The sequence below is a fragment of the Wolffia australiana genome, chromosome 1 (assembly GCF_029677425.1).
Source record: "Wolffia australiana isolate 7733 chromosome 1, ASM2967742v1".
Taxonomy (NCBI): domain Eukaryota; kingdom Viridiplantae; phylum Streptophyta; class Magnoliopsida; order Alismatales; family Araceae; genus Wolffia; species Wolffia australiana.
Genome location: NC_135835.1, coordinates 460001 through 478550, shown reverse-complemented (window position 1 = coordinate 478550; position 18550 = coordinate 460001). Strand labels below are relative to the sequence as shown.

The 18550-nt window shown below is 39.6% G+C and overlaps 2 protein-coding genes across 2 annotated transcripts in view; both read right to left on the bottom strand.

Moving 5' to 3' along the window:
- Positions 1-15969: 15969 nt before the first annotated feature.
- On the bottom strand, positions 15970-18068 carry LOC144700197 (pentatricopeptide repeat-containing protein At2g41080-like). The gene has a single exon (XM_078571637.1). It carries the CDS (start codon positions 18066-18068, stop codon positions 16146-16148), a length of 1923 nt encoding a protein of 640 aa, XP_078427763.1. The 3' UTR covers positions 15970-16145.
- The window catches only part of LOC144700205 (putative proline transporter 2), a 2531-nt gene continuing 2036 nt past the window's right edge, over positions 18056-18550 (bottom strand). The window contains exon 7 of the mRNA XM_078571650.1: positions 18056-18501. Within this exon, the coding sequence (XP_078427776.1) occupies positions 18121-18501 (381 nt within the window). The 3' untranslated portion in view covers positions 18056-18120. The remainder of the gene's footprint in view (positions 18502-18550) is intronic.

The following is an 18550-nucleotide window of genomic DNA, read 5'->3' as shown; positions in this document are numbered from 1 at the left end:
ACTTAATTCAAAATAATTATATCATCGAAAGGCTTATGTGATTGGTGACGGCATTAAAAGTATAATGTTATTAAAATGCCAATGTGATTTCATTTGGGTGTCATTTCTGGTTGTTATTGGATCAACTTATGCAATCTGATTAGTAATTAATATATGAGCCCATTCATTAATATGTATCAGCAATATATGAGCTCATTTATTAACATCTATAAAACCATAAATTACTGTGATATGACTGGTTTGTGACTGTAGAATGTGGTATTGATGCATAAGTTAGAAGAGATGAGGTACCATTTAAAGGATAGTTTTTAGCCTACAAAGTCAAGTGTGTTTTTAGGAGACTGAAGTAAAACTGAAATCCAAGGAAGGTGGGTACCATATTCATATAAAGTTGGCATGTACAATCAAGTGTGATCGTACATAGTCATTCATTTAACAAATCATCAACTACCACTTTCATATTTCTGGTGTAATGGGTCAACTGTTTAGTAGACAACGTGGCTGGCTTGATGTAAGACCAAGGCAACCACTGTTGGCAACAAGTATTAATGACTCCAATATAAATGATCAGTCCACCTGATGGAGTCTATTTCTCTTCCATGAGTAACTAGGATGTGAGGCGTGATCATGGGGTTGGTTAGAGCCATATGAAGGCTTGCAAGGATGCGCTTGGTACTCACCAAAATCAGTTTGATTTTGTTTGACGAGAGTGGATGAACATCACCTATCATTGCATCATTTATTACTTCAATGTTGTATTTTTGTTGTCATCAAATTCAGAATCCAAGCTGATCACAATAACAATAGAGTCTTGGGGTTGCTTTGTCTGGTGTAGTAGGATGAGTCACACATGTTGGCAAGGTATACGTGAGGTTGGGCTCATGGTTCCGTAGGTGGCATCATGATGCCATCAATGTCGTAGGGTGAGCCTTTCATAATGGCTAACACATACTCCATTCTATCTTAAGTAATGCATTTTCATGTTTAAAAGAACAATTATTGTATAAGAAGTAAACTCATATCAATTAAAATTTCATGTTTTTTTAAATCCCAATGTCGAGCGTAACGAGTACTCCAGAAACTTGACGATAAACATGAAGTAATGTTTTGAGGTGCCATACAAGCCTTCTAGCGCCTATCAAGATATTTCTTCCTCTCATTGGAGCCCTATCAACCACTAAGTCATTATGAAACCTTGTAATGGAGTGAAATGAAAGTATATTAATGTGGTTGCTATTGTAGTATCAATATGTTGAACACACATGATATTAAAATATAACTAATACCTGAAGGTTCTTGTTCGTGACGAATGTCACCATCAAAACACACCTCATACAAGTTTATATATTCTCCATGAAAGCAATACTTCACACACATGAATGACATAATATTATGCACCTCTAGTTGGGATTTCTTGTAGTTAAGAATTGATTGGGCATCTAAGAACCACCATTCTGACAAAGCACTTGTCGTGAAAACCTGTACATATATAAGAGAAATCTTGGTAGCATAACGCAGAAGATAATACCTTTACCCCACCATGTGCATGTGATAAATGCAAATATTAGGGTTTTAATTCGTTGTTGGTGTTTTTGAGTTTCATCAGTAAAATTATAAACCTGTACTCACTTAAGTAAATTTAGCCAGTGATGAGTAAATTTAGGTATATGAAACACCTAAAAGGATTTAAAACTCCTAACTACCCTAATCGTGAAGATTGTTCTATAAAATCCTTATGGTATAAAACAGGCTCCAAAAGCTTCATTCAATAAAATAATTTATTATTCACCATAATTTTCATTCTGATTTATGTTGATGAAATCATAGTTATTTTTCCCAATTTCTGTGAAAAATTAAATTAGATTAATAATTTACAAGCCATATTTTCTATTAAGTATCTTGGACCTATTCATTATTTTTTCGGCATACAGCTAATACCACATGCCCAAGGTTATCTTGTATGTTATTAAATATCTTGTTTATTACAACATGCCAATATGAGAAATTATAAATCATTTTCTATCGCATGTTTGTTGTTATCGCCAGTAAGTTTTAAAGAGGGTGTAAAGGAGTTTTACTTGAAGGTTCTAGTTTAAGTACCTAAGAAATAATCTAAGAGGAGGGTGAATTAGGTTCCTTAACTATATTAACCTTTTATTTTTCAAGTATCTCTGGCTGGCTTCGTTGCCTGAAATGGGTGCCTTCCCCTATTTATATTTTGCTCAAGTTTTTCTCAAAAACCTATCAAGTAAAATATATTCTTTAATGCCCCTATGATCTTACGCATGTGACCCTCTACGCCCATGTATCGTTCTAGTTAATAATTTTAGCAGCCCAATAATAATTATTGGCCAACCTTATTAATTAACTATATCAACAAATACATTAATTAACTTATGACCCATTTAACCCAATCAATATGTAGCGTTTCTCGCCCGTGGGGTGACAAGCTACACCTCGTGCTCTAGAAGATATTGAGTAGGGTTTAAACTCTCTCATGGAACCTTTACGATCATTGGTTACCTTATATGTATAATCCTAAAACTCCACAAGACTCTGAAATGACTTAGGGTATGGTTGATCGTCAAACCCTAATCAGTCATTCAATTAGTACTGATGTGTGACGGGGATCATTGGAGAATGCCTTCTCCAATATCCTCACTATTCGGGCCAGGGATTTGCTGCATCATCTTCCTTGAGTAAATCTTGTTTTCTACCGATGAAAAATGATCCCATCTTGACCACTCAATCATCTCCATGGGTTTCTTCCTACATCCAATCTATAACTTGGTTGAATCCCGTTATTTGAGACTCATATGGGGTAGTCAAAATGTAGTTGTACATCCATGCGATGTCCTTGGTGTCTCAGGTCAATGGATCACTTATAAAACCATGACATGAATCAGCCTGATTGAAATTTAAGTATTGTACTATTAAGGGTTTATTCAGATTACTTCAGTGGGCTCTTTCTCCAAATAGCACCCATGATCTGTCCTTAGTGTCGCCACACTAATGGCCTCATGATTGAGTATACTTATCGTATAAGTAGATCAGATGGTGTTATTCTATCTGGATAACTCAATGTGCATCTTGTCTATTCATGAAATATGAATATTTAGAATTCATGTTTAAGGACTACAATCACTTTATTATGATCTCATCACGATTGACTAGGTCATTGCATGTATTCATGGACTTCATTTTTTTATCGGCAAAAAACACAGTGTCGGGTACGACCAACCCCTAGGGGTGTGCCCGTAGACCAATCCACCCGTGCCTTGGACGCCACCCAGGGAGATTTTATTTATTAAATGTAGTGTTCAACGTCGTTTATAGGCGTGGAGCGAGCGTACATGTCCCAATTACACATGGACCCTACTCACCCACGCCTTTGGGGCAGAAAAGAAAAAATACATGAGTAGTACCTATAAGTAGTCAAGAGAAGGTTGCTCGTCGTCATTAGTGTGCTGAAGCCCGCAACATGGTAATGCATGGAGAGTGTGTAGTCCCCCCTGCTGTCCTCAAATGTCAACTTAGTGGTGCACGACAGGTAGGCCTATCTTGCGAGAGGGCGAGCTCTCTTGCCTTCAGCGCTCCATGAGCTACACCACTCCCTCGAATCCTCCTTCGATAGTGTGCGATGCGTACGAAGAGCCGGCAAGCCAAGGCGCTCAATGAAATAGCATCCACAAGCTGTCTGTGGGAGATCCTGCCAAGAGAGGAAACATGGACTTCATTATAAATATCACGCATGAATAATAATGAACTAATATTTTATTCAATGAACTTTAATAAAAATATGGTGGTGTGATTTCACTTGATGACCACATGATATCCTTCAAAAAATATAAAAAAACCTTATAATTAGAAAAATATGGATTTCTCCTCACAACAATTAGTCTCTTTAAGTAATATTCAAGACAAGGCATAATTTCATGTATTTCAACAGGCATATTCTTTCAGATCAGTACATAAATTCAAAGATAGTAATTATTAAGTATAATTATGACTTCCCTGCATCAAAACCTCATTTTTGTGGTCACTCTTTCCCCTAATCCTCTTCTTCTTCTTCACGCTTCTCGTTGGATGAATTTTGTTGATTTGTGTTTGACATTTGGTGCTTAAAGTTAAAATATCTTCTTGATTCTCGCACAAAATTGAAAATTTTATTTTATTTTTGGATTTTCAATACTATAAGAAACAACTGTTATCTCAAAAAAAACTCAAAATAAAATTGAAGCGATATCCAAAGATCAATCTTTCCATGATCTTAACTCCCTGATTTATCAGCACCCAAGTTCAAACCCCTATAACTTTTTCAAAACACAATCCAAAAATAAGATCCAAATTGTAAGAATTTTTATGAATGTTAAAATCTAGTTATAATTTGAACAAAATCTCAAAATCAACTTAAAACTGACGTTATAGATATCAAACTTCTGAGTGATGTTAGAAACAAATATCATCTAGACGAAATGCTGAAAAAGTGCATGAAAATTACTTCAAAGAACGAAAGATCTCTGTAGCTTTGGATTATAATTTTAAGAGAGCAAGGAGAAGGGGAGCTTGAAATTAGGGCTCAAAGTTGTATTTATGGAGTTGGAAATCCAAAAGGGAATACAAGTGATTTATCAAGACTCCAACATCCATATGTTTTGATTATGATTAGACAATATGAAAGAGTAATCATCTTAATTTAAAATTTACATATTTACTCTTCCACCATAAGTTCAAAACTACTCTCAAGTGGTAAGAGTAAGAACTAGCCGTTACACCAATAAACTCAACGTTAAAAAAACTATAAATTTCAGTTCTTTACTACATAATTTTACTCAAGATATCACCATTGGATAGTAATATCTTCCTATATCTGATCTTCATTAACTCATCAATAAATTCCTCCTTAAATACCCAATGGTAGTAATTGGGAATTTGATGAAGTCATGAAACCAACCAACTGAGGTCACATCCCCACAAATATCTTGATGTCATAGAAAATTCAAATCCTAAATGAGTGATTTGTCTTGTTCACTATAAGGATAAACGTAGTAGCCTTTGAATATAACTAAGGATGTCATTTAGTCTTCACTAACAACCAGTCAACTAGTTGACTGAGGACCTATTTTGCTTGATCACGAGTTCTATTAAGTTATGCATTAGTTTGAACACTCTTCAAAACACGTATTAGAGCATTTTCCTGTAATGCCCGTAGGGTTTAAATTTAGAAGGAATGGCTATCCCAAATCATATGGTGGTAATCTAGATATGTTTATATACTCTTAGAGTTCTTTAAGTTATATACCTCAAAGGGAAAATAAGAGAGAAATAAGGGGATCACAAGATAGCATAAAGTGTTAAATTAAATGTCTCAATGAGGCTGTTTTAAGAGATCTGATTCAAACTTGAATTCAATCTAAAATCAAAATGATTCTTAGATAAAAATCAAAACTGATAATCATATATAATTAGATCAATACACATACTCACCTTTAATGATTCTAAGAGAAAAGGACATTGATCACCATCTCCTAACATCGGTGTGCTTCTCTAAGTTGTGCCATCCATGATGGCATAAAAACTATTTTTCTGAAGACCCTCCCTTGTTTTCCTAAGCTTGAATGCAATCATAGAGATTTTACAACTCTAAAATGCTGCCCCAAATTGTGAAAGGGTCTGTTATTGCTCCTCTTTCTTCAATAAAAAGATACCTGAAAATATGATGAAATTGGCTGCTTTGGGTAGCTCCTCTAGTGACTACCCGACCAGATCACCATAATCCCCTCATCATAATCTGGTTTTCAGGCAAAAGGGTCATTGGCCAAGAGTGGATATAGACGGCTTTACCCCTTGCCTTTTGATCTCTCTAAGTAAGGGGCCAATGGCTGTGATTAAATTGGTGTTCCCTCATCCTCATCAACCAAGGACTAATATCACAGAGACAGATAGTATGGACCCCTGTGTTCTCACAAGCCTCTATATCTGAATCAGAATTTTATTAGAAGAAAATAAAACAATAATATTCAGGTTTTTTAATCTCATCGTCTAATCTTATTTGAGAATATGGGCTAGCTGAGATCATGATGCAAGTTAAAAATAGCTCGTTATGATGCAGGCTTTCAGTCTACCAGCTCAATGCTTAGTCATTCTTCGTGACTTCTTTCATTAAGCTCACGACCCATTGGGTCATGAAAATATCTTCTTGTTGCTCTCAAGCAAGCCCCTGCAATGAATTAAAAAACTGTATCAGTTAATCCCATATTAGAGTAATTAAAATATCAGTCTACTATAAACACTCACCCTATCTCTTCTTAATGAGTTCAATGATTTCCCACACTCATTTGTGGGACACTAATTTAGGCTTCCTTGTGTACTAGCGCATAGGATTTCCCTTGGCAGATATAAGCCCAACTTCCCTAGGCCTCCCATTCAAGTGGGAATGGTCATGCGGGCCATTGGCAGTGAAATCCTTTCTTGGGGGCCTCCTCTACAGACATCTCATGACTGTGAGCCTCTTCTTTAGGGGCGCTGACCCCGTTTAATTCATTATGTTCTTCTTTAGGGGTGACGATTCCCTTTTATTCATTCTGTTCTTCTTTATCTTCTTATCGTATAAATTATTCTTCATCTTGTTTTTGCTGTGGTTTCTCCTTTTGTTTCTTGAAACAAAACAACTCACCCATGAACTCGCATCTTCTTTTTAAATTTGGTCCTTGAAACATGATTTACTTGAGAAAAAAATAGAACCAAATTTATTTCCTCGGATAAAGTCAAATAGTAATAAATTAAAAAACACTTTATTAATGGTACTCTGTTTGTAAATATTATAATGATTGAATCAATGCATGAGATGTAACTTCACACTAAAATGAAGATAACATGTAATATAATGATGCCAAAATTTCCTTAAAATGAATATGATTTGATTGGTCAGAAAACAAAATCATAGTACGAAGACTCTGTAAAACTTTCTATCATGAAGTTATCAACAAATAAAAAATACTTAAATATGACTCTTAAAGGTCATGAAACCATAAATTTACAGAAAACATTAAAATAAACACATGTGAAATGAAATTATTAATTATATAGTAGGTACTTATATTATTATAGAACATGCACTTCTAATAATTATTGAGTAAATGGAATAGATTTCATGATCCTAAATAGGTGTACACTGGTGTCTTTGTAATGTCATTATTGATAAATGACGCGTCGTACATACTTTGATTGAGATTATTACATTTCATCAACAATAAATATAAAAAAACAATTAAATAGTTTTTATATAATTATTTGATATAGGACCTTTGTTATAGTCTAAGAGTACTTAAGACTCTCTATATAATTCAATTATAATAACAAAGTTGGCTTCACTTATTTCCTTCAAACAAAAATGGGTGGGTAGGATTTCATTGGTATATTCCATTATATTAAACCCTAAAGTGACAATCAATGTATCATCAACATTGGGCACTATAAAAAATACAAACACTCCAACTACCATTAAGGTGGCCATGCCTTCATGAAATTCAAGCTACCGTTGCATCGAAGCTTGTAAACCACATCTTCTTTTCCATCGACCTCAAAACATTGAGGTAGCTGATATATACCATGTGGTCATCAAGATAATCACACCTTTATGACATGTTTAAGCTCCCTAGAATTTGTTTATTCATTATTATTCTTATGCGATGTTTATAATGAAGTCCTTGAATATATCCGATGACCAAGTGAATTCTTATGAGACCATATTACAGTGAACTTTTATGAATAGAATTTAAGCATGTATCCTAATTATTCCTATTAAAGGATACTTGAGATGGGCATCAAAATATCAAGAAATAATAAAAGTGTCTTTTCTTACTTATATGATATGTATGATAGATCTTATTTGCATTAGTGGAGAGACTCTAAGGACATATAGTGGGTGCTCTTTGGGGAAAGAGTTAATGAAAGTGATTCATAAGAATGTTTCAATGGTATCATCCCTAAACATTAATTAGGTTGACTCATAACACAGTCGTGAAAGTGGTCCTTAGACTTGAGCCATTAAAAATGTATTGTGGATGAAAAACTATATTTTGGCTATGACATACGAGTTTGTAGTCATGGGATCAAAATAGTCTTAGCTCTAATACAAACAATGTACAAAAGGTTTTTAAGGTGACAAGCTGGGATTGTTTACCCTCAGTTTGAGAGGAGATTGATTCCATGAAGAAGATGCATTAAATCTCCTATCCAGGGTGGTGGATATATTAAAGAAGACATCCTCAAATGATCCCTATTATGCATCAATACTACCTGGAATGACTTATCTGATTTGATGGTTAACCGTACCCTTGTTCTTTCAGGAATCTCCCACGGATGAAGGATTATAAAGGTTCCATTAGAGAGTTCATAAACTCCCCTATATCTTCTTGAATATGAGATGTAGATTGACACAAACAGGCCGGTGCATAGAATTATCAATTAGGTTAAATTGATTCCTAATTAGGAATCAATCTAAACACTGATTTTTTTTATTAATAAAGTTAGTTAATACATAAGTATAAAAAAACTTAATTTATAAAATATGAATAAATAAAAGGGAACCAATTTTAAGAATCCATGAGATGAAACAAAAATTAGGGGTGTTTATTTGTTGTTGTATTTAATCTCCTTCCAATAAAATAATATTTAATATTTTTTAATCTCATACAAGAATATATTGTAGAGAATGAAATAATCTCCATAGGGACTGCTATATTAGTGATAAATTGAATGGATGAATTACAAGTTAGGGAGAAAAGATATCAAGATATTAATACTAGTAAGAGATACTATTATTATTTAAAGCAGACATCAATATTGGTAAATATATAAGAAGAGTTAGTTATTTAGGAATAGGTAGAATATGGGGAGATAGTTGGAGAGATATAGGGGTATGACAAGAGTAGGAAGAAAATCAAACAGAAAAAAAATACTGCGCTACCTTACTGTAGAAATGCCAGAAAGAGAGCAATAATTATATATATATTGAGATAGCTATTGTTTAATTTCTCATGATATTCTTTGGTTGATTATTTGCATTAGTTTGAGGATTTTGACTAAGTGTAGTTTATTCTTATTTTGAATTGAGATATGTATCTAAATTGACATTTTTCAGGAAAAGTTGAGAATACAACACACATTTTATGAAGGGTAATAAGTTTTATTTAAGATTTTTAAACCATTTGAATTTATAATTCAAATGCATTTTTAAGAAAATTAAATAATAATAATAATCTGCAATTTTTGTATGAGAGTATGTTATTATGTGATAAAGCCGTTAAAAGAAATAATTTTATATATTTTTATGCTGAATGACATACTTTTTTAAGACTCTGCTCCATTTGTGTTTGACGCCATGGTATTCTGAAAATTGTGGCTTGTAATGGCTTTTTTATCTGCACCAGCTTGCATTTTTTTATCTATGGTGAATTCTTGCTAAAGAAGTTGATAAATCATTTCTCTAGCTGACAATTACTGGACTTTTTTTATTGGCAAAAACACACTGCCAGGTGCAACCAACCCAAGGGTTGTGCTCATAGACCGATACATCCATGTCGTGGACGTGACCTAGAGGGCTTAAAAAATGTAAGGCTGAGTGTTTAAAAGAGTTTATAGGCATGGGTCTAGCATAAATATCTTAATTACACAGGAACCCCAATTGCCCACGCCCATGACACAGAAAAAGATACAATAGTGATATTGTTGTATGTCACAATAGTGATATTGTTGTATGTCACAACGGAGACCTTAGGCGCCAACAACTTGTTCGTGTTCCCTAGAGTTGGATCATGGATCATGTGTTATGTTTGCGCTCATCCGGTATCATCTTGGAGCTCTGCAAAGGGTAAAACATTTACAGGAGACACCGTGCATCCACGCCTCCAACATCATGATACACCACTTGTGGGGGTCATCGGGGGCAAGAGTGTGATGTGTGCAGAGAGCTGGCATGCCGAGTCTCTTGATGTGATGGCTGCCTTGGGCCTCATGGGGAAGAGCTTGCCAAGTAGTATATATGGAATGGGTGCAAGAGCCTACTGCATAGTTGGCAAGGACATCTACCATTTGATTTGCCTCTCGCATCTGATAGCAAATGTTGGTGAAGCACGTGCGGCACTATGTGATATCACACCATACACTCTAGAGATGCCACAAGGAGCATGAGCCTACATGGAGGATATAGACTAAGAACTGTGTGTCTGATTCTATGATGATGTCATGGAGGTTTTGCTCCTCACAAAAGAGAAAACCATCATGTATCGCCATAACATCGATTGATGTGTAAGTTTGAACTCCATAGAAATGTGAGAATCCAAAAATGATACTCTCTTTGTGGTCTCAAAGGAGACCATCTCCACTACCTAGGCTCATGTTCCCTTTGGCTGTACCATCCATGTCAGGCTTGAGAGAACCCATTGGTGGTGGGTGTCAATTGACAATCTATAGCCGGGTGATGCTGCGGGTCAAAGCAATCGGGATACCTAGGTGTGGAGTGCGTCACATATGGATAGAGAGAGTCAAGAAATAGGTTTTACAAGGCGATGGGATCATGGTAACCATTGCTTTATGCGACCCATGACATCTGGTACACTCATGGTGGACCCTATAAAATGAGAAGAGTTTTGCCCTTTCCATACCTCCCATAGTAACTATGCTTTGGTAATATGTAGATAAGATTTAAGATTAAAGAGTTGACAAAAAAATGATATTGTCAAAACATGCTAGTAGTGTTAGTGTAGTATGGGAACAGAAATTCAAATGATAATGGTGAGTAAATTGGCGCTAAGATTACATAGCGAGCTCATTATGGAAGAAGAGATGTTCCACAGTTTCAACCTACGGAGTCTCGTGTCTAGCAGAAGCCCATTTTGCTCCCATAGGAGTCTCGTGTTCCCCATTAGCAATTGGGCCAGGATCAAGTGGAGTTAATTGTGTACAAAATTAGGGTGGCAAGCTAAGGCGATATCCACTAGCCAAGTATCGTATTATTCACTAATCATGCGTTGGTCAACAAACCAACAGTCACCTTGGATATCTCTAGCTAGTGCCATTGCTAAGTATGCCATTGTTTGGAATCTTTGATATCAAACTCATGGCGAGCTCACTCATTGTACTTGGCCAATATAAAGCGATCAAACGGAGAGCTTGTGGTATGCATACGCCACACAAGCTTCTTTTGAAGCATGTCTTAGACGTCTTGAGGATGCTCGATCCCTAGAACCCCTCGTCCTTTAGTCAACATGCTTTCTGCCACTAGACCCAATGATGTTGGTGGCTTCCCTCTAAGTGACCCGACCAAAGGAAAGGCACACATAGGCGCCCCACGAAGCGAAGAACAATGAGAAATATAGAGTGTACCATTAGTGTATACAGTGGGATGCTAGTGAGGATGTGACATTTGAGTTGAATGCACCCTTTTAGGGAACAGAAAATGCAGTTTCTAGCCTTTGAGTTTCTTTCTCGACCAACAAGGCATCAAAATAATGATGTCATGTGTGACTAAGAAAGATGGGACATCCAAGATAGTCGAAACGTAGACATCCTCATGAGTATTGAGTGTAATGATGGATGATCTTTAAGCATTTTGTGGTTGTAGATGGTCCTACCATAAAAATGCTCTTCGAGGCATAAATGAGTTGGTCTGAGGCCCTCTCTTATGCAGTAAGTACACTCATAAGCCCCTCAATGGATTTTTTAGATACATTAAGGAAAATGATCGCATCATCCGCATCATCACCAAATCTTCTTGATATCTATTTTTTTCTCTCACATAATATTTTTGTCCTTTGATGACCTACTCACGTTGTATCTCACAAATCATTATAATTCTTTGTCAAATTATTCTTGTTTCTATCACCACATCTTCTTGATATATTTCCCACTGTTCCCATCTCTTGGAGATCTATTTTTTGTTCTCTCACAAACTATTTTTCTTTGTCTCACTATCTGATCTCACTCTTTCTCCATTTGTTTTTGTCCTTTCTCAAACTGACTTATTTCTCCCAAGAACATCTGCATTTCACACTCAATCATTTCTTAAGGTTTGCTCTCTGTTTAATATCTGTGTTTTGGTGGTGATTTTCATTTTCTAGTCTACATATCGACCTTCTAATCTGTTGTAAAGACTCCATTAGTTCAAGATTTTCATTTGTAATCATACAATTACGTAACTTTATACATCATCAAGTTGTTAGCTATTTTGTTCTGAAATATATGAAAACCATTGAATTACAAAATATGGACTCTGGATATTAGATAAAATTTAGTTTACCTTTGAATGTTAAGTTTCTAAACTTCTAATGCTGTGATTCTTAATATCTCTTTAAAAATTGTGTACATTACAAAATGTTGACTGTGAAACTTCTCTAAAACTTTGCTCAACTTTGCATATGAAAATTCTGTAACTTTTAGCTCACCTTAGAGCTGGAGGATAGAAACAAACAATGATTTTGAATGGGCGAAATGTATCTGAATGGAATTCCGTTCCGATATCCGTCCGTAGTGAATGTTTTCATTATTTTTGTCATTTGTCACCGTTCTGTCATCTACAGGATTCCATCATTCGTCTATTAAAGTAAACGGAATGGAACATACGTCCTGGTGATGGAAAACAAACATCCTCAAACCCCCCTTTGTCAAACCCTTCATGTGTCGGTGCTCATCCCCTCCACCCCCATCCCCCCAGTACCCTCACCCCCCGCGTCTGTTGCCGCTCTTCCCCCCCCCCCCACCCTTCGTCTATATACGCCTTGCCCCCTCTTCATCTGCTGACTCCCTCCCCCTCTCCGCATATCTCCCCTCTCCCTCTCTCCGTTTGTCCCTTCTCTCCCCCTCGAAGCATCTCTCCTCCTCTCCATGGTCTTCGCATCTCTCCCTCTCTCTGTGTCTCGGCTCTCTAACTCTTCCTGGGCCTGCAGATCTTGCCGGGTTGAACGCTGCATTCTTGCAATACCGGATGAATCCATGAAGAATCTGAATGAATCAAGTTGAAGATTTCCCTTCTACAGTAACAAGACCCAATTAGAAGGGCTGGTTGTGGTAAAAGCAAGATAGGTGCATCTTCTTCCCAGGTATCATCCGTCGGCACTGAGTCCAAACTCTTGATCGCATTGGATTGTCTTTTTGAGATTATGACATATTTTTCTAGATATTTTTTCACATTGCCCATTGCTTCGGATTCATGATCTGATAGTGGAGCTAATTTGTCAAAAATCACACAAGATGGCCATCGTGGGATAATAGATCGCACAAGTTTCTTGACTTAATAAGAGGTGGAATATTATCATTAACAAACAAAAAAACCATGAGGAAAATATAGAAAAAGTCCAAACTCTAAGTATCATGTGCCTCTGAGGAAAATAAAAAAACCATGCGATCTTTTCTCTAAACGACCAAAATATTAAGTTCAAAACAAGAAAGATTACCAAAATAAGAACAAGTGGAGCTCAAATCAATGAGAACTTTAAGATCAAAACGTGGATCAATATAGAGTTAGACACATTTTTATGTTTTCTAATAAATATCACACAGAAAAATCAAGGTGAAAAAATTAGACACATTTTTATGTTTTCTAATAAATACTTAAAATTTTTTCGTCACCTGATATAGTCATCCGTCATTTATATCATTCGTCCATAATTTTTGTTCATCTGTCATTTGTCACGAATGATGGACGACTAATGAGGAATAACAGAAACACGGCTGTTCAATCATCTGTCTATCGCTAGTGACGAAGATGGATGACGAAATTTAAATGACAGATGGCAAAACCATCATCCGTCCTCCAGATCTATATTTCTATTATAAAAAGTAGACTCCATCGTAACCTGGACATGAAAACCAATCTGTTTCCGAGAGCCATCATCATCCACCATGTCTTCTGCATCCCACCAACTCATGCGACAATCTACCTAACCTGTCATCTGTCATGCCTTCATCTCCATCACACTTCCCGTGATGTAACAGTACACTTGAAGGAAGACAGTTCCCAACCCTACACCCCAGTTGGCTAATGATAACATGCAAAGAATAGCTAATAAAGGTATAATTTCATCATATTTGTAGGTTTTTAACGTTGAAAAATATTAAATTCTAGTGCATGTTATCATGACTTTATGTTAAAAAACACTTTTCTTAATTTGGAAGAGAAACAATACTTATGACAAATAATGAGGTTAATTAAAGTATTTTAACGTCTTAAATTCAAACTTTATAAGAAGTATATGTTTTTAATTAATCTATTTCTATAAGTAAAAAGAAAGTAACAATAAAACTATTTTAGAAATTAATAAAGCAATTTTATAAGTATTAATAAAGGGGCTTTACAATTTATTTTAAGTTACTTTTAAATAAAATTATTTTTTTTTAAAGTGGCCCTTATTGGGCCAGTTTAAGCGCTAACAGCGTTGTTGAGTGGCGCAGAGGACAAGCAAATGGCGCAAGCCAATCAGAAGGCGCACTCACGTCTTCGGTGTGTGACACGCACGTATGCAACTCCGTGCGTGTCGCGTACCACACCGAGGTAAGACTCCACCAATGAAATGTGAATTAACTCACTGCGTTCGATGCATCGAGTTAAGTTGCACACAACTTGCGTGGACCAATGGGATTGCAAATCCCCATGGTCCACGCATCTGCGTCCGTGCGAAGCGCATGTACACAAGCCACCGTGCGTATGAAGGGCAATGCGTGCGTGGCTCCATGTGGCCCAATCATGAGGCATCGTGCAACCTGCATACAAACCAAATAAAATCAATAAAATATCGGAAGAACAAGTTCTTACGATTTTGCGGCGATAAAATGGGGGAAAAACAAAATTGAAGGTCGTTCTTGATCTGGAAGCGAGAGGAGAAGTTCCTGTGCTCCTTCTCTGACTCAAGAGCAGCTTGGAGTGCATTCGGAGCTCAGTTGGGACAGGATTTTTGACGATCTGGCGCCGCAATTTGCCCCAAAATCAAGCATCAATTCCTGGGAAATTGGATAGCTCGGTGCACGGAATTCTCCCCAATCGACTCGAAGTTGCTCCTGGTACTTCTCAGTTTATTCTGAATCAATTTTACTCTTGATTTCGTACTTAATTTTAGCAATTCTATACTCTCGTTCATGTTCCCAGTTTCTTCCTAAATTCCGATTTCAGTCCTTTTAATTCTGAAATTTTACCTTGTTTTCAAATCAATAAATATTCCTTAAGTCTAGACTAGCCATTTCGAATGACTTTTGGCCTTTAAATCACTCATTTTAGTCCTTTATTTCTTAAGTTAGCAAATCATAGTCACGATTTGCTAATTTAAGATATCTTTGCCATTTCGAAATAAATTAGGATGAAATAAAAAAATTCATAAAAACCTTCTTATCATTTCAAATCCGTGAGAAAATAAGAATAGGTTTGCAAAAATTTTAATTAATCAATTAGGAGTAATAACTTCCCTAACAATTTCCAATTCACTAAATAACCTAAAAACATAATTCAGACTGATTTAAGTCTTTGGATCAAATAAATGAAGCATGATTTATGGGCAACTTTTGATCTAGATTTTAATAAAGCTAACGTCCTAAAAATCTAAGATCAACTGGACACATAAACAATTTAGTTAGGGGATTAGTTAGTAATTCTTATGAAGAATTGCTAACTAATCATAAATCTGATTCTCATTGATAAAACATTTTAGAAATTAAATATCTGTTGATTGGGATGAACTGAATTTGAAATATAACTTACAAACATTATTTTCGCTTGAGTAAACCCGACGTCAATAAAGAGTGATTTTACCATAACCTCCCTAGGGTTCGACCCCTTACTCAAGCATTAAGGGGCAAACAAATTTTATTGATTAAGTTCAAAAAAACCATTGAATAACGACAATATATAACACACATATTTTAAACTTATCAGCTACTTGATGGGTTTCCTATTTTTAAAAAATTATATTCCTCTGTAGCTTCAAGAAATATTTAAATTTATAAATCAAATCAATCTCATCAAAGTTCCCCACAAGTACTGTGTAGTCCTGAGACTATTTCCTCTATGGAAAAAAGAGCCTCAGTCATCTGGTTTACTCGTATGGAGACCCCATCGCAGCCTGTTCATCGGTCCACTTCACTCCCAAGCCGGGAGATCACCAGTAATCGCCGCAGGAGCACGCGCCGCCGGCGAAGTGGTGGAAGCGGGTGACGTCCCTGACGACGATCTCCCGCGCGGTGATCTCAGACACGAGCTTGAGCGCGGCGTGGCAGTCGGTGCAGACCCGGAGGTTCTTCATGATCCTGATCTCCGCCCCGGGCGGCGCGCTAAGTACAGCGAAGGCCACGGCGATCCTCTCGCTGTGGCAGGCCAGGCTTTCCTCCTTCTCCTCCTCCTCTATATCATGCAGCACTATTCCCGTCTCCGCCATGTACCCCCTCTCCTTCATCTTCCCCGCCAGCTCGCCCATGCTTACTTCGATCTCCCTCCACCTCGGATGCGACCTATCCCCAGTGGAGAACTGGTACACTCTGTTCATCATCTCCAGCCAGCTGATCCCCGGCTCCTTCTTCACTCTGCGCCCTCTCATGGCCTCCCTCACGCCCTCCACGTCTTCCCAGCGCTCCGCCGCGGCGTGCACGTTGGACAGCAGCACGTAGGAGGCCGAGTCCAGCGGGTCCAGCCTCAGCAGCTCCGCCGCCGCCCTCCTCGCCGTGTCCGTCTCCCGGTGGGTCTTGCACGCCGCCAGTAGCGTCTTCCATATCACCGCGTCCGGCTCCACCGGCATGGACCGTATCACGGCCTCCGCCGTACCCACCGCGCCGGCCCTGCCCAGCAGGTCCACCATGCAGGTGAAGTGTTCGACCTGGGGCCGCACCCACTGGGCCGACCTCATCAGCTCGAAGACGGCCTCTCCTTCTTCCTTCATTCCTGCATGGCTGCAAGCGTAGAGCACGGCCAAGAAGGTCACCTCGTTGGGCTGCATCCCCCTCGCCCGCATCGCCTCGAACAGCTCCACCGCCCTCCGGCCCCGGCCGTGGAAGCCGCAGGCGGCGATCATGGCGCTCCACAGCACCTCGTCGCCGGCGTCGGACTCGACGAAGACCCGCTCCGCCTCGCCCAGGCAGCCGCACTTGGAGTACATGCTCACCAGCGAGCTCCTCGCCGCGGTGTCGGCGTCGGCACCGGCTTTGATGGCCTGGGCGTGGACCTGGCGGCCCTGCCCGAGGGTCCCCAGCTCGGCGCAGGCGGCGATGGCGCTGACGAAGGTGATCTTGTCCGGGTTCAGCCCCCAGGACCTCATCTGGGAAAAGAATTCAAGGGCCCCCTCGGCGTCCCCGTTCTGGACCCTGCCGGCGACGACGGTGTTGTAGGCCACGACGTTAAGGAAGGGGAGGCTCGCCAGCGCCGCCTCCGCCGCAGCCGGCACGCCACACTTCATGTACATATGCGCCAGCGCGCTCCCCACGCAGAGGTCCGACTCGAGCCCGGACCTGGCCACGGCGCAGTGGAGCTGGCGGCCGGCGGCGAGGGAGTTGGCGCCGGCGCAGCCCCGCAAGGCGCTGCCCAGAGTGAACTCGTCCGGGCGCAGCCCCCGGCGGTGCATCTCCCCGAACAGGCCCAGCCCTTGCTCGTTGAGGCCCGCGTCGGTGAGCCCGGACACCATGGCGTTCCAGGTGGCAAGGTTCCTCTCAGGCATTTCGTCGAACACCCGGCGGGCTGCCGTCAGATCGTCGTTCAGGATGTACCCGCCGAGGAGGATGTTGCAGGACATGACGTTCCGCCTGCGCATGGCGCCGAACACCTTGACGGCGTCCGCCATGGCGCCGAGCTTGGCGTACAGATTGAGGAGATGGTTCGATAGGAACCGGTCGCCGGCGGCCCCGGCGGCGATTAGCACGGCTTGGGCCTGCTTGGCCCCCCGCAGAGATCGCCGGCGCAGGCACGCCCCCAGGAGATGCGCGAAGAGCGACGGCTCGGCCCATATCCTCGCCGAGAACGCGCGGAAGGCTCGGTCCGGCCGGCCTCTAGCGCAAAACTCCGCAATCGAAGAAGACGAAGAGGAGGCCTCCGCCATTCGGCATGTAATTAATAATATAAACCGGGAATCGAGGCTTATACAAGCGAATTCATAAATCTGCGAAGATGTGGTAGGTCTTGGAGTGGAGGACGATGAATCGGAGGGAGGCGACGGCGGCGAGGAGGGCGAGGGCGCCGAATCCGACGACGTTGAGCCAGTGCCATGATCGTTGGACGGTCGAGATCTTCTCCCTCTTCACCGTCAGGTACATGTGGTTGGCCAGGACGAAGGTGAGGGGGAAGGTGCTAAGCGCGCCGGTGAGGCTCATGAAGTCGCTCAGGAACGGCAGCGCCGCCGCCACCAGCGTGTTAACGGTCAAGTAGCCGCCCCTCACCGCCACCCTGAAGGACAAGTTCTGCACCGAAAACGCGTGCCCCTTGCCCTTCCCATATCTCGTGTCCAAGTACTCGTACATCGGGCTGGCGAATATCTGTAGAAAAACAAACCAAGTTAGAGTAATAACTCTAGGAAGAGGTGAG

Bases quoted from the DNA above. Each gene is read 5' to 3' on its own strand.
- LOC144700197 (XM_078571637.1), bottom strand. From the start codon at position 18,068: ATGGCGGAGGCCTCCTCTTCGTCTTCTTCGATTGCGGAGTTTTGCGCT.